Genomic DNA, 25,278 nt, shown 5'->3' with positions numbered 1-25,278 from the left:
CGGTCTGTGTTTTCCCTATTACTGACAGTGTGTGGACTGTGTTTCTGTTACTGACTGTGCAGTCTGTATTTTCTGTTACTGACAGTGTGAGGTCTGTGTTTCTGTTACTGACTGTGTGCAGTTTGTGTTTTCTGTTACTGACAGTCTGCAATCTGTGTTTTCTGTTACTGACAGTGTGCGGTCTGTGTTTTCTGTTACTGACAGTGTGCGGTCTGTGTTTTCCCTGTTACTGACAGTGGAAGAGCTCTGCTTTCTCTGTTACTGATAGTGTGTGGTCTATGTTTATTGTTACTGACAGTGTGTGGTATGTGTTTTCTGTTACTGACAGTCTGCAGTTTGTGTTTTTTGTTACTGACAGTGTGAGGTCTGTGTTTTCTGTTACTTACAGTTTATGGGCTGTGTTTTCTGTTACTGAAAGTGTGAGGTCTGTGTTTTCTGTTGCTAACAGTGTGTGGTCTGTGGTTTCTGTTATTTACAGTGTGTAGTCTTTGTTTCATCTGTTACTGACAGTGTGAGATCTGTGTTTTCTCTTTTACTGACAGTGAGCAGTCTGTGTGTTCTCTTATGACAGTGTGAGGTCTGTGTTTCCTGTTTCTGACAGTGAGCAGTCTGTGTTTTCTGTTACTGATAATGTGCAATCTGTGTTTTTTGTTACTGACAGTGTGAGGTCTGTATTTTCTGTTACTGTTACTGTGAGGTCTGTGTTTTCTGATACTGACAGTGTGAAGTTTGTCTTTTCTGTTAATGTTGTAGTGTCCGGGTATCAATAATACTCAGACTGCAGGAGAACAATAAAACAGGTATTTACTGAACAGAGGGGAACTCAAGACTGACGTACAGAAGCCTGCTAGGTCTTTTTATACAGGTGTGGTCACTGCCGGTACTGCAGTATAGAATCAGTTCTTCTCTTAAAGGTACATACACAACAATTCCTCCCCTTTTAGATAAACAGTACATAACATTCATTTAACAACTAAATAATAACTAATTACAATTACAATTTTCTCTGTACTATATACATCAACTGAAATAATCATTTATAAGTTCAGTCTTTGAGGAGGCTTCCTGATCCTGACTGGATAGCGCCTTTCTCGAGTATCCTGTTCTTGCGGCGGAGTTGATTCTGGTTCATTGTCATTGGTTGGTTCGTCAGCTTCCAATACCACTGCTTCTGAGGTAGACGCAATCTGTACTTCGGGTTGATTACCAGGTGCACCTGCTCGTTGTTTTGATTTCTTTTTGGGTTCAATAAAGACTCATTTCTGAAAGAGAATGTTGTTTAATCTAAAGTCTTGTTCAAGACTTTCTACAGCTTTTTACAGAACACACTATGCTGTGATGCATCTAGAATGAAACTGAAAGTAAAAATTCCTCTGGACTGCTTGTCTCTCACATGACCTCTGCTGGTCAGGCACAAGTAATCAAAAACACAGACAAATATGCTGTAAGGCATAAGTAATCAAACACAGACAAATATCATCACTATTTGCTGATATCATTACACTCGTGGTATGGGTTTGGCTTGTTCCTGTGACTCTAGAATCTGGTCAGCATGGCATCTCACGATGCTCTCTCCAACATCCACTGTGTACATTAGTGGTCCCTGCTGTGTGCATATCGTTCCTGGCTGCCATTTTTCTGTTCGGTAGTCGCGGGCCAAGACTGGTTGCCTTATCTTGAAGCTCTTGGTTGGCTTCTCATTTATGCGCTGGAATTGCTTATCCTCAACATCGCGTCTTGTTTGGTTTGAGCAAATCCAGGCGACATCTTAGCCTTCGGTTGAAGAACATTACGGCTGGAGCTTGGTTGATGACTGCATGTGTCGCATTCCAGTAAGCAAACAAGAAATTATCCACCTTGTGTTGTAGTGGTATGTCGTCATTATACATTGCCTTTATGGCCTTTTTAAAGGTCTGAACAAACCTCTCAGCCAATCCATTTGTGGCTGGATGATATGGGGCAGATGTGTAATGTTTCACCCCATTATTCCTCAGAAACCTCCGGAAATCCTCGGACACAAACTGTGGCCCATTGTCGGAGCAAATCTGTTCTGGCAAGCCATTCCTGGTGAAGATGGTCCGTAGGACTGCAATAGTTTTCTCCGTGGTGGTGGAGGACATTTTGATGGCCTCTGGCCATTTTGAATGGGCGTCCACAGCGATTAGGAACATTGAGTCCATAAATGGACCAGCAAAATCAATGTGTACCCGTTGCCATGGAGCTGAGGGCCACTCCCATGGATGTAGCGGGGCCTGTGGTGGAGCGTTTTGGACCTTCTGGCATCCTATGCATCTCTTGGTCATATCCTCGATTTCTTGATCGATTCCCGGCCACCACACAAACGCCCTGGCTAAGCTCTTCATTTTTACCCCTCCCAGATGACCCTCATGAAGCTCATTGAGCACTCTATCTCTCAATTTGGGTGGAATTACCACTCAGGATCCACACATCAAGGTCCCCCGGCACACTGACAGCTGTTCTCTCCTTGGCGAGAATGCTGGCAACAGTGAGTCGCCATGTGCTGGCCATCCCTTCACCGTCAAATCATAGACCCGAGAGAGTGTCGGGTCATTTCGGGTTTCCTTCTCTATACTTGAGTTTGTAACAGGTAGACATTCGACTGTGGTCGCATGGAATATCTCAACAGGGTCCACTGCAGGTGCTTCCTCCACCGTAGGCAACGGTAGGCGCGACAGCCCATCAGCGTTTCCATGCTGTTTCGTACCCTTGTACTCTATGTCGTACTGATGTGCCCCTAGAAAAAGTGACCATCTTTGCAGCCGTTGCGCCATCATCACCGGAACGCCCTTCTTTGGGTTAAAAATGCTCGTGCAGATAGTGATTGAGCTTCTTCACCCCCCACACCAGGCTGAGGGCCTCCCTGTCAATCTGGGCGTAGTTACACTCGGCTGAGGTGAGCGAGCGTGATGCAAAGGCTATTGGCCTCTCTGAACCGTCAAGGAATATGTGTGACAGCACCGCTCCGATGCCGTAGGGAGACACATCACATGCCAACCGAATCGGTAGTGTTGGATTGTAGTGGGCCAATACTTCTTTTGAAGTGATTAGGCATTTACATTTCTGAAAGGCACGCTTACACTCATCACTCCATTTCCATGTTACTCCAGTTTGCAGTAGGGCGTTCAGTGGGTGCAGAATTGTAGATAAATTTGGCAAGAACTTATGGTAGTAGTTCACCAACCCGAGGGACGACCTCAGTTGCTACACATTTTCCGGTGCTGGAGCGTTGACTACAGCCTCAATCTTGTCCGGCGACTTACGCAACCCTTCCTCATCAATCATGTGGCCACAATACGAGATTCGTCTCCTGAAGAACTCGCATTTGAGGCGGTTGGCTCGTAGCCCATATTCCTGTAATCTCGTGAGCACCTGCTCCAGGTTGGCAAGGTGTTCACTGTCATTTTCGCCCGTAACCAGGATGTCGTCCAAATAACACTGGGTCCCCGGGATCCCTTGCAGGACTTGTTCCATTGCCCTCTGCCAAATAGCCGGGGCTGATGCTACCCCGAATACCAGTCGATTGTACTGGTAAAGGCCTTTGTGAGTGTTTATCGTGAGGTATTTCCTAGATGCTTCTTCCACCTCCATTTGTAGATACGCTTGGGCCAGATCAATCTTTGTAAAGCGTTCCCCGCCAGACAGTGAGGCGAAAATATCTTCTATCCGTGGAAGTGGATATTGTACTGTGTGCAGGACTGGGTTCACAGTTACCTTGAAGTCCCCACAGATGCGAACCTTCTTCGGTTCCCCAGGCGTGCTGCTCAATGATTTCTTCATTACAGGAATGATGGGTGTGGCCCACTCGCTCCAGTCCACCTTGGACAGCACACCCGAACGCTCCAGACTCTCCAGCTCTGCTTCAATGGCTGGGTTTGCGTTATCTTCGATTTTTATCGTTGCTGTTACTCCTTTTAGAGTCCCAAGTCCTTGTTGGAACACCTCTTTCGCGTCAGTTAGAATCTTTGACAGTCGTCCAGGTGTGACGTCATCATCCTTTTTATCAGTCACAGTTAGCGCCTGAATGGAATGCCAATCCAATTGTATTTTTCGGATCCATTCATGTCCCAGTAATGGTGGTCCTCCATCTGGTAGTATATATAGATACAGTTTCTGTGTTTCCTTGCCGTTGTATTCAACTGGCACCCTTATTTTTCCTCTGGGGTAGACTTTTTGCCTCATGTATGTCTTCAATACAATGGACGTGTCCTTCAAGGGTATGTGTGAGAATAGCCGCTCATAGTCTCGTCGATTCATGACAGTTAGGGCTGATCCTGTGTCCAATTCCATCTTTACTGGGGACCCTGCTATCATGAGGGTGACCCAAATGGTTTGGTGATCCTCCTTTGTGATCACGTTGTGTAACTTTAGACAACTTAGTCTCCTGCTCCCGGAGTCCTTATCACTCTCCTGATCTTCCGAACTATTGTCTGTCAATTTCTTTACTTTCTTGTACTTTTCTTTAGTAGTTCTTGTAGTGTTGGTTTTCTTTCCCGACCTGAAGACTCTTGCTATGTGTCCCATTTTCCCACATTGCCTGCATACTTTGTCCTTAAACCAGCAGTCCTTCTGATCATGGGTTGTTCTGCCGCAGCGATAGCACTTTTCTGCTCCATATGCCATTTCATTAGCGCTGTATTCCTGTGGTTTCTGTTGTATTTCCGCAGCTCCCCGTGCTGCTGCTTCATAGGATACTGCCACGCTGAAAGCCTGTTCTAGCGTCAGGTCCTTTTCCGAAAGTAGTCGTTTCTGGGTTCCTTCACTCTGGAGCCCGCAGACAAACTTATCCCGTAAGGTGTCTGCCAGTCCTGCTCCGAACTGGCAGTGCTTCGATAACTTGCGTAGTTCCGTAAGATAGTCAGCATTGCTCTCATCTTTGTGCTGGTTTCTTTTATGGAACTTGAATCTTTCTGCTATCAGCAGCAGTGTAGGGTTTAGGTGTTCCTGTAAGATATTAACAATCTCTTCAAGACTTTTCTCCATTGGTTTAGCTGGGGTAATTAAATTCCGCAATAGGCCGTACGTTCTCGCGCCCATCAAATTTAATAATACCGACGCCTTCTTTCCATCGGCCACCTCATTTGCCTTGCAGTACACTTCAATTCTTTCCACATACGTGGTCCAGTCTTCTACCTCGTTGTCGAAAGCAGTGATACTGCCACTCTTCGGCATCTTGAGTGATTAAAATGGCGCCTCCCGCGCGTTTTCTTCTTCCCCAATGGAATAAAATGGTGCCTCCCGCGCTTTTCCTTCTTCCCCAATGGAATAAAATGGCGCCTCCCGCGCTTTTCCTTCTTCCCCTTGCTGCCACACTGCTCCTAGCGTTCTACAGGGTAATGGCGGCGACCCGCGGCTTCGGCGCGTATCACTTTTCCTTCCCCTCGTTCTATCCTCTCCACGCTGCCCGGTTCTTGAGCACCGACCGCGCCCTGTGCGCTCCACCCTCTCTCTCTCTCTTCCTCCCGACGACGCTGCACAGCCCCTTTGCAGAGCCGCTCGATCGAGCCCGAGCCCGCCGCAGTCCGGAAGAGTCAGCGCACTACCTGCTACCAGCACGACTTGCTGGAACACCTCAACTGGGGAGCCAGGCCCAGCTCTCCACAGCTTCCCCTGCAACTCTCCGATGGATCCCTGGGCGGTTGCCCGCGGTCGACGCCCGCCGTTCTGACTTCGACCTCCAAGAAGCTTCTCTTCAGGGAAAAGATCCCCGTGAGGTGATGCAGTACTGCAGGTGAGTTCAAACCTGCCCGTCGCCAGTGTAGTGTCCGAGGATCAATAATACACAGACTGCAGGAGAACAATAAAACAGGTATTTATTGAACAGAGGGGAACTCAAGACTGACGTACAGAAGCCTGCTATGGCTTTATATACAGGGGTGGTCACTGCCAGTACTGCAGTATAGAATCAGTTCTTCTCTTAAAGGTACATACACAACAAATGTCAGCCTGCAGTTTGTGTTTTCTGTTAATGACAGTGTACACCCAGTGTTTTCTGTTACTGACAGTGTGTGGTTTGTGTTTAATATGTTACTGACAGTATGAGGGCTGTGTTTCCTCTGTTACTTTCAATCTGCAGTTTGTGTTTTCTGTTACTGACAGTGTGCGGTCTGTGTTTTCTGTTAATGACAGTGTGACATCTGTGTTTTCTGTTACTGACAGTGTGCGGTCTGTGTTTTCTGTTACTGAGTGTGTGGTCTGTGTTTTCCGTTACTTACAGTGTGAGGTCTATTTTTCAGGTACTGACAGTTTGTTGTCGGTGTTTTCTGTTACTGACATTTTGTGGTTTTTGATTTCTGTTACTCTCAGTGTGCAGTCTCTGTTTTCTGTTACTGACAGTGTGCGGTCTGTGTTTTCCCTGTTACTGACAGTGGAAGAGCTCTGCTTTCTCTGTTACTGATAGTGTGTGGTCTGTGTTTTCCGTTCCTGACTGTGTGCACTCTTTGTTTTCTTTTTCTGACACAGTGTGCGGTATGTGTTTTCTTTGTTACTGACAGTGTGCAGTCTGTGTTTTCTGTTACTGGCAGTCTGCAGTTTGTGTTTTCTGTTAATGACAGTGTACACCCAGTGTTTTTTGTTACTGATGTTAAGTCCGTGAATGATTGAGACACGGACTAGCAGGAGAGAAAACAAAACGATCTTTACTGGTGGAAGGCATAAACGAATCTAACCAACAGAGGCTCTCTAGCGCCTTTTATACAGGGGTGGTCACTGCCGGTACTGCAGTCTGAGACCAATTATTCTCTTAAAGGTACATACACAACAATTCCTCCCCTTTTAGATAAACAGTACATAACATTCATTTAACAACTAATGATAACGAATTACAATCACAATTACTGTTGCTAGATACATTGGTTAAGTTTAAGCAATTATAAGTTCAGTCTTTGAGGAGGCTTCCTGATTCTGTCTGGATAACGCCTCTTTGGAGTATCAGGTTCTTCTGGCAATGTTGAGTCGGAATCAATGTCGTTGTTTGGTTCATCTGCTTCCAATATTACCGGTTCTGTGGTAGCTGCAATTGGAACGTCGATTTCATTACCAGGTGTATCAGATCGTGGTGTGGAGTTGACGTTTTCCAGTGACTCTAGAATTTGGTCACCATGGCGTCTTACAATGCTCTCCCCAACGTCCACGGTATACATGAGAGGTCCTTGTCGTGTACAAATCGTTCCTGGCTGCCATTTCTCAGTGCGGTAGTCCCGGGCCAAAACTGGTTGACCTATCTTAAAACTCCTGGTCGGCCTTTCATTCATATTCTGAAACTGCCTGTTCTCCACATCGCTTCGGACGTTTGGCTTAACCAAATCCAAGCGGCATCGTAGTCTTCGATTGAAGAACATCATGGCTGGAGTTTGGTTGGTAACCGCATGTGTCGCATTCCGGTAGGCAAACAAGAAGTTGTCCACCTTGTGTTGTAGGGGTATATCTTCATTACACATTGCCTTGATAGCCTTCTTGAATGTTTGGACAAACCTCTCGGCCAATCCATTAGTGGCTGGATGATATGGGGCAGATGTGTAATGCTTAACACCATTGTTCTTTAAGAACCTCCGGAACTCTTCAGACACAAACTGTGGTCCATTGTCAGAGCAAATCTGTTCAGGCAGCCCATTCCTGGCAAATATGGTTCGTAAAACTGTGATAGTTTTTTCCGCGGTGGTTGAGGACATTTTTATTACCTCTGGCCACTTTGAATGTGCATCCACCGCAATTAAAAACATCGAGTCCATGAAGGGACCAGCAATATCAATGTGCACCCTTTGCCATGGAGATGAGGGCCACTCTCATGGATGCAGAGGAGCTTGTGGTGGGGCGTTTTGGACCTTCTGGCATCCTGCACAGCTCTTGGTCATCTCTTCGATTTCTCTATCGATTCCCGGCCACCACACAAACGCTCTGGCTAAGGTCTTCATTTTTACCCCACCCAGATGACCCTCATGAAGCTCATTGAGCACTCTATCCGTCAACTTAGGTGGAATTACTACTCTGGATCCACACATCAAGGTTCCTCTGCACACTGACAGCTGTTCTCTCCTCGGCGAGAATGATGGCAGCAGTGGTTCGCCATGTGCTGGCCATCCCTTCACCGTTAAATCATAGACCCGTGATAGTGTCGGGTCATTCCGTGTTTCCTTTTCTATGTTTGCATTCGTCACAGGGAGACATTCAACTATGGTCGAGTGGAATAACTCCATCGGATCCACTGCAAGGTCTTCATCTTCCACCGTCGGCAACGGTAGACATGACAATCCATCAGCATTTCCATGCTGTTTAGTTCCTTTGTACTCGATGTCATATTGGTGTGCCCCTAGGAAAAGGGACCATCTCTGCAGCCGTTGTGCTGTCATTATTGGTACGCCCTTCTGAGTGTTGAAAATGGAGACAAGAGGTTGATGATCGGTTAGTAGAGTAAATTTTTGACCGTGCAGATAGTGATTGAACTTCTTCACCCCCCACACTAGGCTGAGGGCCTCTCTGTCAATCTGGGCGTAGTTACGCTCGGCAGAAGTTAACGAGCGTAATGCAAAAGCTATCGGCCTCTCCAAACCATCAAGGAATTTATGTGACAGTACCGCCCCAATGCTGTAGGGAGACGCATCACACGCCAGCCTGATTGGGAGTGCTGGGTTGTAGTGAGCCAATACTTCCTTTGAAGTGATTAAGTCCTTACTCTTCTGAAAAGCACGTTTACAATCATCGCTCCATTTCCATGCTACCCCCGTTCGTAGCAGGGCATTTAGCGGGTGCAGAATTGTCGACAAATTCGGCAAAAACTTATGATAGTAATTCACCAATCCGAGGAATGACCTCAGTTGCGACACATTTTCAGGCGCTGGGGCCTTAACAACCGCTTCAATTTTGTCAGGGGACTTATGTAACCCCTCTTCATCAATCACGTGGCCACAATGCGATATCTGTTTCTTAAAAAATTCGCACTTGGGGCGGTTGGCTCGCAGCCCATGTTCCCGTAGTCTAGTGAGCACCTGTTCTAGGTTGTTAAGGTGTTCACTGTCATCTTCACCTGTTACAAGGATGTCGTCCAAGTAACACTGAGTCCCCGGAATCCCTTGCAGGACTTGTTCCATCGCTCTTTGCCATATCGCCGGAGCCGATGCTACTCCGAATACCAATCGATGATACTGGTAAAGACCTTTGTGAGTGTTTATCGTGAGATACTTCCTAGAGGACTCTTCAACCTCCATCTGCAAATATGCTTGTGCTAGGTCAATTTTTGTAAAACGCTTCCCTCCAGACAGCGAGGCGAAGATGTCTTCTATCCTTGGAAGAGGATATTGTACTGTGTGAAGGACAGGGTTCACCGTCACCTTGAAATCCCCACAGATGCGAATCTTCCTTGGCTCTCCGGACTTATTGCTTAACGTTTTCTTCATGATAGGAATGATGGGTGTCGCCCACTCGCTCCAGTCGACCTTAGACAACACGCCCGCCTTCTCCAGATTCTCCAGCTCTGCCTCGACGGCTGGGCGAATTGCATATGGTACCGGTCTCACTTTGAAAAACTTGGGAACTGCATTCTCTTCTATTTTTAACGAGGCGGTTACGCCTTTAAGCGTGCCCAGTTCTTGTTGAAATACCTCTTTGGCGTTAGCTAAGATTATTGACAATCGTCCAGGAGTGACGTCTTCATCTTTTTTACCGTCCACCGTCATTGCATGAATGGAATGCCAATCTAAGTTTATCTTCCTGATCCATTCTCGTCCCAATAACGGTGGTCCACCATTTGGCAGTATGTAGAGATACAATTTCTGTATTTCCTTGCCATTGTATTTGACAGGCACCCTTATTTTTCCTCTGGGGTATACTTTTTGCCCTGTATACGTCGTCAAGACGATGGATGTCTCTCTCAAGGGTATGTGTGAGAATAGCCGCTCGTAGTCTCGTCGATTCATGACAGTTAGCGCTGATCCTGTATCCAATTCCATTTTAACTTGGGACCCTGCTATCGTGAGGGTGACCCAAATGGTTCGGTGATCCTCTTTTGCGATTACATTGTGAAGTTTGAGACAGCTTAATCTCCTGTTCTCGGATTCACTATCGCTCATCTGGTCTTTGGAACTACTGTCCGTCATCTTTTGTACTTTCTTGTACGGTTCCTTAGTAGCCTTTTTGTTGTCGCTGGTCTTCTTCCCAGACCTACAAACTCGTGCAATGTGTCCAATCTTCCCGCATTGTCTGCATATTTTGTCTTTGGACCAGCAGTCCTTCTGGTCATGGTTAGTTCTGCCGCAGCGATAACATTTTGCAAATCCCCGTGTCATTTCGTGGGTGCCGTATTCCTGTGGTTTTTGTTGAATTTCTGCAGCTCCCCTGGCTGCTGCTTCATACGATACTGCCACGCTGAAAGCCTTATCTAGCGTCAGCTCTTTTTCTGTGAGTAACTTCTTCTGTGTTCCTTCACTCAGGAGTCCACAGACAAATTTGTCCCGTAGGGTATCTGCCAGTCCTGCTCCGAACTGGCAGTGCTTTGATAGCTTGCGTAGTTCCGTAAGATACTCAGCATTGCTCTCATCTTTGTGCTGAGTTCTCCTGTGGAATTTAAATCTTTCTGCTATCAACAGTGGTGCAGGGTTTAAGTGCTCCTGTAGAACAGCAACAATTTCATTAAAACTCTTCGCCTTCGGTTTGGCTGGAGTAATCAGGTCCCGCAATAGGCCGTACGTTCTAGCGCCCATTAAGTTTAGCAATATTGATGCCTTTTTCCCCTCCGCTATTTCATTTGCCTCGAAATATACCTCGACTCTTTCCACATACGTGGTCCAGTCCTCTAATGTATTATCAAAAGCAGTGATACAGCCAGTCTTCGGCATCTTGCAAATCTAAAATGGCGCCTCCCGCGCTTTGCCTTCTTCCCCGATTTAACAAAATGGCGCCTCCTGCGCTTTTCCTTCTTCCCCGCTGTTGTTAGCGCTGCTTTCCACGATTTCTTGCGCGTATTCTTTTTCTTTTATTATTTTCCCCTCGTGGAGCGGACCCTCTGGGACACTTCCCTCCCTCTTCTGAGGTCCGAACGCTGCCCAGCTTCGAAACACCAGCCGCGCCCTGTATGCTCCACCCTCCCTCTCTCTCCTCGCTGCCCGGCCCCGTTGAAAGGCCACCCGATCGAGCTTCAGCCCGCCGCAGCCCAGGAAGGATCAGAGCACTACCTGCCACCAGCCCGATTAGCTGGGGAACCACGGACCGAGGAACCCAGCCTGGCTCTGGACAGTCTCTCCTGCAAAGCCTTGAACCCGATGATTGACGGTCGACGCCCGTTCCTCGAGTTTCAATGGACTCTATTTTTTTTTTCTTCCGACCTTCAACAATGTCGTCGGAGCTGCTGCCGAGTTGCAGGTAAGTACGTTTCTTACTCGTCGCCAGTGTTAAGTCCGTGAATGATTGAGACACGGACTAGCAGGAGAGAAAACAAAACGATCTTTACTGGTGGAAGGCATAAACGAATCTAACAAACAGAGGCTCTCTAGCGCCTTTTATACAGGGGTGGTCACTGCCGGTACTGCAGTCTGAGATCAGTTATTCTCTTAAAGGTACATATACAACAACTGACAGTGTGTGGTTTGTGTTTAATATGTTACTAACAGTATGAGGGCTGCGTTTTCTCTGTTACTGAGAGTTTGAGGGCTGTGTTTCCTCTGTTACTTTCAATCTGCAGTTTGTGTTTTCTGTTAATGACAGTGTGAGGTCTGTGTTTTCTGTTCCTGGCAGTGTGAGGTCTGTGTTTTCTGTTCCTGGCAGTGTGAGGTCTGTGTTTTCTGTTACTGGCAGTGTGCGGTCTGTGTTTTCTGTTACTGGCAGTGTGCAGTCTGTGTTTTCTGTTACTGTCAGTCTGCAGTTTGTGTTTTCTGTTACTGTCAGTCTGCAGTTTGTGTTTTCTGTTACTGGCAGTGTGCAGTCTGTATTTTCTGTTACTGACACTGAGGTCAGTGTTTTCTGTTACTGACAGTGTGAGATCTGTGTTTTCTCTGTTACTAACAGTACGTGGTCTGGTTTTTCTCTGTTATTGACAGTGTGCGCTCTGTGTTTTCTTATATTGACAGTGTGCGGTTTGTGTTTTCTGCTACTGACAGTGTAAGGTCTGTGTTTTCTCTGTTACTAACAGTACGTGGTCTGTGTTTTCTGTTACTGACAGTGTGCAGTCTTTATTTTCTGCTACTGATAGTGTGAGGTCTGTGTTTTCCGTTACTGGCAGTCTGCAGTTTGTGTTTTCTGTTAATGACAGTCTGCGGTCTGTGTTTTCTTTTACTGACAGTGTGCTGTCTGTGTTTTCGGTTAATGACAGAATGAGGTCTGTGTTTTCAGTTACTGACAGTCTGTTGTCTGTGTTTTCTGTTAATGACAGTGCGCAGTCTGTGTTTTCTCTTTAACTGACTGTTTGTGGTCTGTGTTTTCCGGTACTTACAGTGTACAGCCAGTGCTTTCTATTACTGACAATGTGTGGTTTGGGTTTAATCTGTATACTGACAGTGTGCTGTCTGTGTTTTCAGTTACTGACAGTGTGAGGTCTGTGTTTTCTCTGTTACTAACAGTACGTGGTCTGTATTTTCTGTTACTGACAGTGTGCTGTCTCTGTTTTCTGTTAATGACAGTGTGAGGTCTGTGTTTTCAGTTACTGACAGCCTGTTGTCTGTGTTTTCTGTTAATGACAGTGTGAGGTCTGTGTTTTCTCTGCTACTGACAGTGTGCGGTCTGTGTTTTCTGTTAATGACCGTGTGCGGTCTGTGTTTTCTGTTGCTGACAGTGTGTGGTCTGTGTTTTCTGTTACTGACAGTATGAGGTCTGTGTTTTCTGTTACTGACAGTGTGTGGTCTGTGTTTTCTGTTACTGACAGTGTGAGGTCTGTGTTTTCTCTGCTACTGACAGTGTGCGGTCTGTGTTTTCTGTTAATGACCGTGCGCGGTCTGAGTTTTCTGTTACTGACAGTGTGTGGTCTGTGTTTTCTATTACTGACAGTGTGCGGTCTGTGTTTTCTCTGCTACTGACAGTGTGTGGTCTGTTTTTTCTGCTACTGAGAGTGTGCAGTCTGTGTTTTCATTAACTGACAGTGTGAGGTCTGTGTTTTATGTTACTGACAGTGTTCAGTCTGTGTTTTCTCTGTTACTGACAGTGTGAGGTCTGTGTTTTCTGTTACTGACAGTGTGAGGTCTGTGTTTTCTGTTACTGACAGTGTGAGGTCTGTGTTTTCTGTTACTGACAGTGTGAGGTCTGTGTTTTCTGTTACTGACAGTATGTGGTCTGTGTTCCTGTTACTGACAGTATGAGATCTGTGTTTTCTGTTACTGACAGTGTGTGGTCTGTGTTTTCTATTACTGACTGTGTGTGGTCTGTGTTTTCTATTGCTGAAGGTGTGCATTCTGTGTTTTCTCTGCTACTGACAGTGTGCGGTCTGTGTTTTCTCTGCTACTGACAGTATGCGGTCTGTTTTTTCTGCTACTGAGAGTGTGCAGTCTGTGTTTTCTGTTACTGACAGTGTGAGGTCTGTGTTTTCTGTTACTGACAGTGTGAGGTCTGTGTTTTCTGTTACTGACAGTGTGAGGTCTGTGTTTTCTGTTACTGACAGTGTGAGGTCTGTGTTTTCTGTTACTGACAGTGTGAGGTCTGTGTTTCTGTTACTGACAGTGTGACGTCTGTGTTTCCTGTTACTAACAGTGTGACGTCTGTGTTTCCTGTTACTGACAGTGTGCAGTCTTTGTTTTCTGTTAATGACAATGTGAGGTCTGTGTTTTCTGTTACTGACAGTGTGAGGTCTATGTTTTCTGTTACTGACAGTGTGACGTCTGTGTTTTCTGTTACTGGCATTGTGCAGTCTGAGGTTTCTGTTACTGACAGTGTGCGGTCTCTGTTTTCTGTTACTGTATGTCTGTGTTTTGTGTTACTGACAGTGTGAGGTCTGTGTTTTCTGTTACTGTGTGTCTGTGTTTTCTGTTACTGACAGTGTGCGATCTGTGTTTTCTGTTACTGACAGTGTGAGGTCTGTTTTTTCTGTTACTGTCAATGTGAGGTCTGTTTTCTATTACTGACAGTATGTGGCCTGTGTTTTCTTTGTTACTTACAGTGTGCGGTCTGTGTTTTCTGTTACTGATGGTATGAGGTCTGTGTATTCTATTACTGACATCGTGCGGTCTGTGTTTTCTCTGTTACTGACAGTGTGAGGCCAGTGTTTTCCGTTACTTACTTTGTGAGGTCTGCCTTTGCTCTGTTACTAAGAGTGTAAGGTCTTTGTTTTCTGTTACTGACAGTGTGCGATTTGTTTTTTCTGTTACTGACAGGGTGAGGTCTGTGTTTTCTGTTACTGACGGTATGCATTCTATGTTTTCTGTTACTGACGGTATGCATTCTATGTTTTCTGTTACTGACGGTATGCATTCTATGTTTTCTGTTACTGATAGTGTGAGGTCTGTGTTTTTAAATTACTGGTAATTTGTGTTTCGAATGTATGAAATATTTTGTCAGAAATTAAACCTCATTGCACCCCTTTTCTGTGTGCATGTGCTCAGTTTTGATATGTGCACATCATATTGATCAGTTCAGTAGTATTTTATTGTTCACATACAAAGTGGACATTACCAGTAACAACTCATGTGCAGTATAAATATATTTAGCACTGGACATTACACAGTGATCTGTGTACATGTCATTCATTCTAAAGCACTGTCTTTACCAATGAAAAATAATGGGTTGTCTTTTGTATCCAACCAGTGATGGATATTGTCTACACAGCTCATTATCCTGCCGCTAGTGAGAAGTCCCTATGTAGCTACAAAGCTGGTTGTAAGTGTGTTTGTGTTTATTTTCATATACTTGCAGATCTCCCCATAGCAAGTCAGTCTTTGACAGGAGTGTAACACATGGATAATAAACAGGGGATGGTCTAAATCTTGATGGCCCTTTTCCAATTGATGTAAAAGAACTACATTCAGGAAGGCTGCCAGCCGTTCAAGTGGAGTCGTGTTTAACTTCATCTAGGTCCATAGGAACAGGAGGGGGCCATTCAGCCCCTCGAGCCCGCTCCGCCATTCAATTAGGCCATGGCAGATCTGTACCTCAATTTCATTTAGCTCCTTATCCCTGACCTACCAAAAATCTATTGATCTCAGTTTTAGAAGCTCCAATTGTCCCTTTTTAAAGCTCTGTCCCTTTAATGCCAAAAAAGTCCATTTGTTTAGTAAATGGTCATATCCTGAGGTGAATTAGTTGCTGCTGAGGGAATTTACAGAAAGGTCAGGCTATTCAATTCAGAAAAAGACAACAGGAAGGGATCTGCTTTCCTTCCCTGTCTCTACCATGTTTAAAGGTGTTACTTATTCATTGGCTCCCTATCTGCTGGGCTGTGAGTAGTTGATGCCATCAGTGCAAGTGTCACACGTCCTCTGCCTGCTTCACACAGACTTTGCATTGGGTGACACAGTCTTGCACCTAGTGCAACCGTCACACCTAAAAGTGCAATGCTTTCTCCGTGATTGACGTAATAGACACAATATTGTACATATGGATGCATCTAATAAAAGCCTGGGGTGGGTGGGGTGGATCGGACCCCACTGTGCACGTTTTTTGGGTCCAGAATGGGGGCAAAATGCTCCAATTTCCAGTGCTGTCTCCCGCACCCCAAGGGGCCTGAAATATGTCCAACGCCATATTGGGTCGGGCAATATTCAGACGTCCCCGGCGACCATCTAAAGCAGACGTTAGGCCCCTCGCGTATGTAAATGAGGGGCCTGGTGCTTCTCTTAGGGTCTCTACTGGGAATTTGTTAGGACTGAACGAAGCATGTGCCGGGCATATGTACAGAGGAAAGAGACAAGGCTGACCCCTCGTGTGAGGGATCTTACCTATTAGGAAAGACCAGATATTCTTGGATCTTTTAGCCTAGGAAGGATGTGTCTTAGAGGTGAACCTATCGAGGGATATAAGATAGTAAATGGTATGGAAAAAGGTAAATCTGGAATAATACTTTAAATTAAATGGTGGCAGTAGGACAAGGGAACACAGCGTTCAACCAGTAAAAGGTTTAAACTAACAGAAGGCACTCGATCAGTGCTCAATGAAAGGTGAGGTGCTTAACATCTAGAAGCTCTACCATACATCCCTGCAATTACCGCTGAGACAAGTAAAGCCTTTTCTAATCCAGAATAAATAACCAGGTTCCAGTTGAGAGATGACAAGTACAGCAATTACGAATCAAGTAAATTGAACATTTTCATAGCAATAAGTCCATTACAAAATTCTAGGCAAAGCTTACCTTTCTGTTTTTCCAAACTAATTGTTAAATTTGCCCATTGGGCAGCGTGTAATTTTGAGCGATGGTGCATAAATCACACTGGTGAGTTACAGTGTCAGCTGTGGCTCGGCTGGTAGCACACTCTCGCCCGAGTCAGAAGGTCGTGAGTTCAAATCCCACACCAGAGAATTGAGCACAACATCCAGGCTGACACTCCAGTGTATTACCGAGGGAGTGCTGCACTGTCGGAGGTGCCATCTTTCAGATAAAATGTTAAACCGAGGCCCCGTCTGCCCTCTCAGGTGGATGTAAAAGATCCCATGGCACTATTTCAAAGAAGAGTAGGGGGGGAGTTCTCCCCGGTGGCCTGGGGCCAATATTTATCCAGCAATCAACATCACTAAAACAGATTATCTGGTCATTATCACGCTGCTGTTTGTGGGAGCTTGCTGTGCGCAAATTGGTTGCTGCGTTTCCTACATTACAACTGTGACTGCACTTCAAAATAAGTACTTCATTGGCTGTGAAGCACTTTGGGATGTCCTGAGATCCTGAAAGGCGCTATAGAAATGCAAGTCTTTCTTTTCTTTTTCTTGTGGTGTGACAGTTACAACTCTGTGATTTCACAAAGTGGTAGCTTCACTGAGTGCCTCCGCACCGAGCGGAAAGCCCGAGTTCAGGCACGAGTCTTCTGCATGGGATAGGAGGACAACCAGAGGGTTTTCTTGGGTCAATCAGAACAACACTGGCCAAGGCCAGAATTTGGAAAACTCCCCGCCCTCTCAGTGTGTGTTTGGAGAGACCCCACTGGGAGAGAAAAAGAAAAAGAATAGCATAAAAAGAAATATGTCTTATCCTCATTCATGTGTGAAAAGAATGTCTTACTTTACATTCCCAATTTCACGTTGCGACAAAATAACCTTTGTTACAGAATGCGGCTAGTAAACATTTAGGGAGTTTTCATAGCCCTGTGTGCAGTAACGCAAGGCTGCACTGGACAGTCTAAAACAGCAACACTAAATTGAAAGATTATGTGGAGGAGAGGGTGACACAATGTCTAGTGCCGTACTGCAACGTGTTAGTGCTTCAATTTGTACCAGTATTCCTGTAACCACACTGAGATCTGAGAAACTCAACTGATGCCTAAACAGGTCTGGCTGTCCATTACCGGCAACATCACTGCCCTCTTGATGCATATTTCATAATCCGAGGAGGCTACTGTAGCATTTGTATTTCACTAAACCTTTTAGCAAACTACAACTGATACTTCATTATTCTTTGTGGGACTGACCAATTGAACTGGCTCAATACTGAAAGTGGATCAAAACAGTATCGCTGACTCCATAAATGCTGTGGATGGACAATAATGTGGGATGATATTAAAGAGTACCTTGCTGTACCACAATTCAGTGCTGCTTTTCACCCAAATTGTTCTTCTGCAGAATTGGACTTAATGGCAGATAATACTTCAGAGTTTTGGATTTACAACTGGTGTGATAAAGGCCTCCCTCATATTGTTCATTCAGATATGGTACAGCTCTGATCAGGTCAGTAGCTCCAGCAGATGGAATGTGTGATTGTCAAACAAAGGCTGGTGGGTTTGTGTCTCTGTACTGCCTGCGCTCTAACTCCCAAGCTTAACTCAAGTGAATTCGCATTCAGGTAGACGGTGCGCTAAGTTGAAGTCGGAGTAGGTTTGATGGTGGGAGAGTGAAGAGGGAGGCGGAAATGTCTGAATGAAGTGTACTATTGTTGGCCACTCATGTATCAGACACTATGCCCTATCAGCTACAGATGGAATAAGATGCACAATCTCCTGACCACAGGCAGCAAGAACACTAAGAGAATGACAAGAAATTAATAAAACCTGTTACACTTCAACATAATGAAAAATGGAGTCATTAAAACCAATGCTACAAAATCAAATCCAGTTAAAAGATTCACTTTGGACCATAACTCTAGTCTGTAGTTTGTAGCTTTCTGTTGTTCTTCCATGCTACAATAATTTGTAAATGTACCCATTGAGGGACTGTGAGTTGTCAATTAGCACTGCAATTCAGTTAACATTAACACATATAAAATAACAGCTAAGTCACATGGTCTCAAAAATGTAAAAGTCCGATATTTTCTATTATTGTGGACTGCAAGCATCTTCTTTAGGGTGCGGGAGAGATGTTTCTTTACTAAGTTGTCAAATTTTCAGCATGTTTATTTAAGACAGAAGAAAATAGGACATTGGGAGTGAGATCACCATTTATTACAATCCAACACAATACAAAGTGACTGAACTTAATATGTAAATGAACATTAAAGTTAACTATGAAAAAAATCTAACACACCTGTTCATTGATTTATACACCCATCAAACCTGATATTGAATTGCCCCTTTATATCTCACTAGTGGCTATTTTATACAATAGCTAATGTAAAAGATAGAAACTTTGAATCCGTCAAATACTGATGATCAGAACCCAACTGAGCCATTGTATCTCACAGGCATTACCCAAAAGTGATCACAGAAATTACGGAAATGCTCAGAAGAGTTGACGGTCACCACAACGTTCAATAAAAACATCCTGGAAGGGTTGAGAAGTGCAATGAAGCCAACTTTATTACTTCTAACTTCAGAAAGACTACCAGAGCAGGGGAAAGTATTTAATCACTTCGGGCAAAGTTGGGTCTTAAGGCGAATCACAGCAGACACAGACTTACAATCATTTGAACTTCTGACATATTATAACATCTGAAAATGATTCTATTTTTGTATTAAATCGATGACCCTCCTTGTAGAGTAACTTCACTCACCCCATTGTGAGGATATGTCAGCCATCCCCAGTCCCCTTGTATTGATGCTGTGTCCAACAGGTTCACTGAAACAAGGGAGAAAGAACATTTGTCATGTACAGTTTATAGCAACATATTTATACCAATTCTATTAGTGCGCATAAGGGCTTACTTAAAAATGAAAGAACTAGCCCGACATAGCCTTTGGGCCAGTCTACAGTAATAAGAAATGAAATCGATCAAAGAAATTCCCACCAAATGAAACTGTAAAATGATCTTTTTGCAGAGGGCAAATTTCTATTAACTTAGAAATTCACAGAATCCCTTTGGAAGAATTATCCGTCTGCAGATTATTATTTCCATACCTTGGGAGCCTACTGTCAACAAGGGCAGATGTCAATGACAAAGTCCAACACCGCCTTCAGTGTGCCAGTGCAGCCTTCGGTCGCCTGAGGAAGAGAGTGTTTGAAGACCAGGACCTCAAAGCCGGCACTAAGCTCATGGTCTACAGAGCAGCAGTGATACCTGCTCCCCTGTATGCTTCAGAGACATGGACCATGTACAGCAGGCACCTCAAAGCACTGGATAGGTACCACAAGCGCTGCCTCCGCAAGATCCTGCAAATCCATTGGCAGGATAGGCACACCAACGTCAGTGTTCTCGCTCAAGCCAACATCCCCAGCATCGAAGCTTTGACCATGCTCGATCAGCTCCAATGGACGGACCACATTGTCCACATGCCTGATACGAGACTCCCAAAACAAACGCTTTACACGGAGCTCTGACAGAGTAAGAGAGCCCCAGGCAGGCAGAGGAAACGCTTCAAGGACACCCTCAAAGCCTCCTTGAAAAAATGCAACATCCCCAATGACACCTGGGAATCCCTGGCCCAAGACCACACAAAGTGGAGGAGAAGCATCCGGGAAGGTGCCGAACACCTCGAGTCTCTTTGCCGGGAGCAAGCGGAAGCCAAGCGCAAACAGCGGAAGGAGCGCACGTCAACCCAAGCACCCCACCCACCCGCCCCTTCAACCACCGTCTGCCCCACCTGTGACGAGACCGCATTGGACTCATCAGTCACCTGTGAACTCATTTTTAGTGTGGAAGCAAGTCATCCTCGGTTCCGAGGGACTGCCTAAGAAGAAGAAGATTATTTCACTTTCCAGAAAGTACTTTTCCCCCCAGATACTCCTCTCCTCTGCTGCTGCAGGTTACACCAGCGTAAAGTGACACAAGTACTCCGATAGCATTCTCCACAAATGCGCAAGGTGGATGTGAGCAGAAAACTGGTACCCGCTGCACTTGGCCAAGCTTTGGATGAATTGTTTGGCCCTGTAGGCAGGTTAGATAGTCAGGGGTTATATACTCCAATTGATTAACGTTAAATCTCCCCTATTTAGATCTGGGGATGTCTGAGCTGCACAGTGGGAGAATTGTCTTATTAGGTTGCTGTGAAGAGCTTGATGTAAATGCCTGGCCAGATTTAGAAAGAAATGCATTTATATAGCACCTTTCACGACCACCAGATGTCTCAAAGTGCTTTACAGTCAATGAAGTAGAGTTGCTGTTGTGATGTGGGAAACGCAGCAGCCAATTTGCACACAGCAAGCTCCCACAAACAGCAATGTGATAATGACCAGATGTTCTGTTTTTTTATGTTGGTTGAGGGATAAATATTGGCCAGTACACTGGGGATAACGCCCCTACTCTTCTTCGAAATAATGCCACAGGATCTTTTACGTCCACCTGAGAGAACCGACCGGGCCTCAGTTTAGTGCCTCATCCGAAAGACGGCGCCTCCGACAGTGCAGCACTCCCCCAGCACTGCCCTGGAGTGTCAGCCTAGCTTTATGTGCTCAAGTCTCTGGAGTGGGACTTGAACCTACAACCTTCTGACTCAAAGGCGAGAGTGCTGCCCACTGAGCCACAGCCGACACATTTAACCCACAAAATGGTCAGAATATCTATTTGTCAGTGTAGGTTTACATTGACTAAGGGACTGCATAAACCCTGAGTGGGTGGGGGGCCGGCGAGGACTATATTACAGTATAAAGGAAAGGACTTGCATTTATGTAGCACCTTTCACAACCTCAGGAAGTCCCAAAGCATTTCACAACCAATGAAGCATTTTGTAGCAGAGCCACTGTTGTAATGTAGGAAATGTGGCAGCCAGTTTGCGAACAGCAAGCTCCCACAAGCAGCAATGAGATAATGGCTAGATAATCTATTTTAGTGATGTTGGGTGAGGGATAAATATTGGCCAGGACACCAGGGATAACTCCTTCTTCTTCAAATGGTGCTATGAGATCATTTGCATCCATCTGAGAGGGCAGATGGGGCCTCGGTATAACATCTCTGCAGAAAGACGGCACTTCCAACAGTGCAGCACTCCCTCAGTACTGCACTAAACAGTCAGTTCTGATCATGTGTTAAGGCCTCTGGAGTACAACTTAAACTGACGACCACATGAATCAGAGGCGAGAGTGCTAGCACTGAGCCAAGGCTGAAACCCTCTCATATTTGTACTAGGTGAGTTATATTGGCCCAGAAATTCGGGTCGGGAGCTTCCTACGGGTGCAAGCCTCCGACCTGCACTTACCTAGCGCGCCGGCCGTTGAGCTGTGGGCCCGCGTGGGATTCCGATCCTGGGCCTGCTCCAACTGCCGGCGCGCAGTGCTTGCGTATCCGAGGGGCGCAGTTAGTTCGAAGCGTCCCCTGGGAACACGTGGGCCATGGAGAGCCAATGGTAGCAGGGAATGCTCCATTCATAAAACTGACAGGAAGAGCTGTCAAACCTATAAATACTATAAGCCCCAAAACATCACTAAAACTTCAAATAAATTTTTTTTTAAATCACATTTTTAAAATAACTAAATTACATAAAGTAACTATTTTAAACAATAATTTAAATTTTTATAAAAATTAATTACATTTTCTAACGGGGCTAAAAATAAACTTACCTTTTTTTAAAGTATTTAAACATAATAAACCTGTGGAAAAAATGTTTATATTTTAATTAATTCACCATTTACCTTGTTAAAAGCAGGCCTTGCGCCTGCTTTTTAAAAGTGTAACTGCTGGAGACTTACCCTCCCGGAGAAACCTGGATAAAAAACGGAAGTTCCAGGCGTACGCGCTGCCTCTCTGGCGCACGCGTTCGACCTGTGAACCCCTTCCTTTAAGGGAACAGAAGTTCCGGTTTCCTGCGCATGCGCAGTGCATGCATGAAACTGGCACTTTCGTTGGGCCTACATGTGAGTACCCCGTGCGTACTCACCCGTGGGGACCCGAATTTCTAGGCCATTAATATTACATAGTTTTGCTCAAAGCAAAATAGATTTGGTTTTGGATTGAGTGAACTGTGCAATGCCTTTCATTGTGAGGACCTGCAAGTCTCCCTCTGTTGTAGCATTAGACAGCCTGGAAGGTTTCCGAATGCCACCCTTAATCTTGTTGCATCCACACTTTGTTAATATTCAGGTCAGATATTGGCTGGGTAGGTTTTCCTGGCCAATGAGAGACATGAAACTAGCAGTATAACTTGGATCCACTGGCTTTAATGCACTTTGTACAGGTACTGGTCTCAGAGTGCCACCAGTAATATGGAAAATGCCTCGAATTGGCAAGAAATGAAGAGATCCAAAAGTATTTTCTGTTTTCATCTATTACATTAAAGCCTGTCAACTGGATAATTTTAGTCCCTGCTCCTGTCAGGGGAACTGAAACTGGGACTGGCAGGACCGCAACATTGGTGACAGTGAATTAGCCGCCCGTTACAAGCCCGCCCGTTATACACCCGTCCGTTATACACCTGCCCGTTATACGCCCGCCCGTTATACACCCCGCCCGTTACACGCACGCCCGTTACACGCACGCCCGTTATACAGCCCGCCCGTTATACAGCCCGCCCGTCACACGCCTGCCCGTCACACGCCCACCCGTCACACACCCACCTGTTACACACACACCCGTTATACACACCGCCCATTATAAACACGCCCATTATACACCGCGCCCGTTATACACCTGACCGTTATACACCCCGACGGTTTTACACCCGCCCGTTATATGCCCCCCCGTTATACACCCGCCCGTTAAACCTCCGCCCGATATAGACCCCGCCCGTTATAGACCCTGCCTGTTATAGACCCTGCCCGTTATACACACTGCCCGTTATACACCCGCCCGTTATACTCCCACCCATTATACGCCCATTATACACCCCACCAGTTATACACCCGCCCGTTATACTCCCACCCATTATACGCCCATTATACACTCCGCCAGTTATACACCCCGCCCGTTATACAGCCGCCCGTTATATGGCCGTTATATGCCCCGCCCGTTACACGCCCGCCCATCACCCACCCGCCTGTCACACGCCCGCCCGTCACACACAAGCCCGTTATACACCGCGCCCGTTATACACCTGCCGGTTATACACCCGCCCGTTATACACCCCGACCGTTATACACCCGCCCGTTATACACCCCGACCGTTATACACCCGCCCGTTATACACCCGCCCATTATATGGCCGTTAGACACCACGCCCGTTATATTGCCCCTATACACCCTGCCCTTTATGCACCCGCCCGTGTCGCACAGGCCCGTTATGCACCCCGCCCATTATACACCCGCCCGTTATGCACCCCGCCCATTATACACCCACCCGTTATACACCCGCCTGTTATACACCCGCCCATTATACACCCACCCATTATACACCCGCCCGTTATACACCCGCCCATTATACACCCGCCCATTATACACCCGCCCGTTATACACCCGCCCGTTATACACCCGCCCGTTATACACCCGCCCATTATACACCCGCCCATTATACACCTGCCCGTTATACACCCGCCCGCAATACACACGCCCGTTATACACACGCCCGTAATACACCCCTCCCATTATAAACCCCGCCCGTTATGCACCCGCCCGTTCTTCCCCCACCCGTTATAGACCCCGCCCGTTATACACCCGCCCGTTAAACACCCCGCCCGTTATACAACCGCCCGTTATACACCGCGCCCGTTATACACCCGCCCGTTATACACCCGCCCGTTATACACCCCGCCCATTATACACCCGCCCGTTATACACCCGCCCGTTATACACCCGCCCGTTACACACCCCGCCCGTTATACACCCCGCCCGTTACACACCCGCCCGTTATACACCCCGCCCGTTATACACCCCGCCCGTTATACACCCGCCCGTTATACACCCGCCCGTTATACACCCGCCCGTTATACACCCCGACCGTTATACACCCGCCCGTTATACACCCGCCCATTATATGGCCGTTAGACACCACGCCCGTTATATTGCCCCTATACACCCTGCCCTTTATGCACCCGCCCGTGTCGCACACGCCCGTTATGCACCCCGCCCATTATACACCCGCCCGTTATGCAGCCCGCCCATTATACACCCACCCGTTATACACCCGCCCGTTATACACCCGCCCATTATACACCCACCCGTTATACACCCGCCCGTTATACACCCGCCCATTATACACCCGCCCGTTATACACCCGCCCGTTATACACCCGCCCATTATACACCCACCCGTTATACACCCACCCGTTATACACCCGCCCATTATACACCCCGCCCGTTATACACCCGCCCGTTATACACCCGCCCGTTATACACCCGCCCGTTATACACCCCGCTCGTTATACACCCAGCCCGTTATACACCCGCCCGTTATACACCCGCCCGTTATACACCCCGCCCATTATGCACCCGCCCGTTACGCACCCCGCTCGTTATACACCCCGCCCATTATACACCCGCCCGTTATACACCCGCCCGTTATACACCCGCCCGTTATACACCCCGCTCGTTATACACCCAGCCCGTTATACACCCGCCCGTTATACACCCGCCCGTTATACACCCCGCCCGTTATACACCCCGCCCGTTATACACCCCGCCCGTTATACACCCCGCCCGTTAGACACCCCGCCCGTTACACACCCGCCCGTTACACACCCGCCCGTTACACACCCCGCCCGTTATACACCCGCCCGTTATACACCCGCCCGTTATACACCCCGCCCGTTATACACCGCACCCGTTATACACCCGCCCGTTATACACCCGCCCGTTATACACCCGCCCGTTACACACCCCGCCCGTTACACACCCCGCCCGTTACACACCCGCCCGTTATACACCCGCCCGTTATACACCCCGCCCGTTATACACCGCACCCGTTATACACCCG

General features: G+C 46.6%; 1 protein-coding gene across 2 annotated transcripts in view; it reads right to left on the bottom strand.

Annotated features, from left to right (window-relative positions):
- Positions 1–25,278, bottom strand: part of epha8 (eph receptor A8) — a 782,627-nt gene that overhangs the window by 692,723 nt on the left and 64,626 nt on the right. For both annotated transcript variants that reach the window (XM_085966785.1, XM_085966786.1), the window contains exon 2: positions 19,058–19,122. In XM_085966785.1, coding sequence (XP_085822911.1) covers positions 19,058–19,122 — 65 coding nt within the window. The remainder of the gene's footprint in view (positions 1–19,057; positions 19,123–25,278) is intronic.

Source organism: Somniosus microcephalus, chromosome 25 (assembly GCF_052327205.1).
Source record: "Somniosus microcephalus isolate GS21.2 chromosome 25, FLI_Smic_1.0, whole genome shotgun sequence".
Taxonomy (NCBI): Eukaryota; Metazoa; Chordata; class Chondrichthyes; order Squaliformes; family Somniosidae; genus Somniosus; species Somniosus microcephalus.
This window is presented reverse-complemented; position numbering and strand designations above follow the sequence as displayed.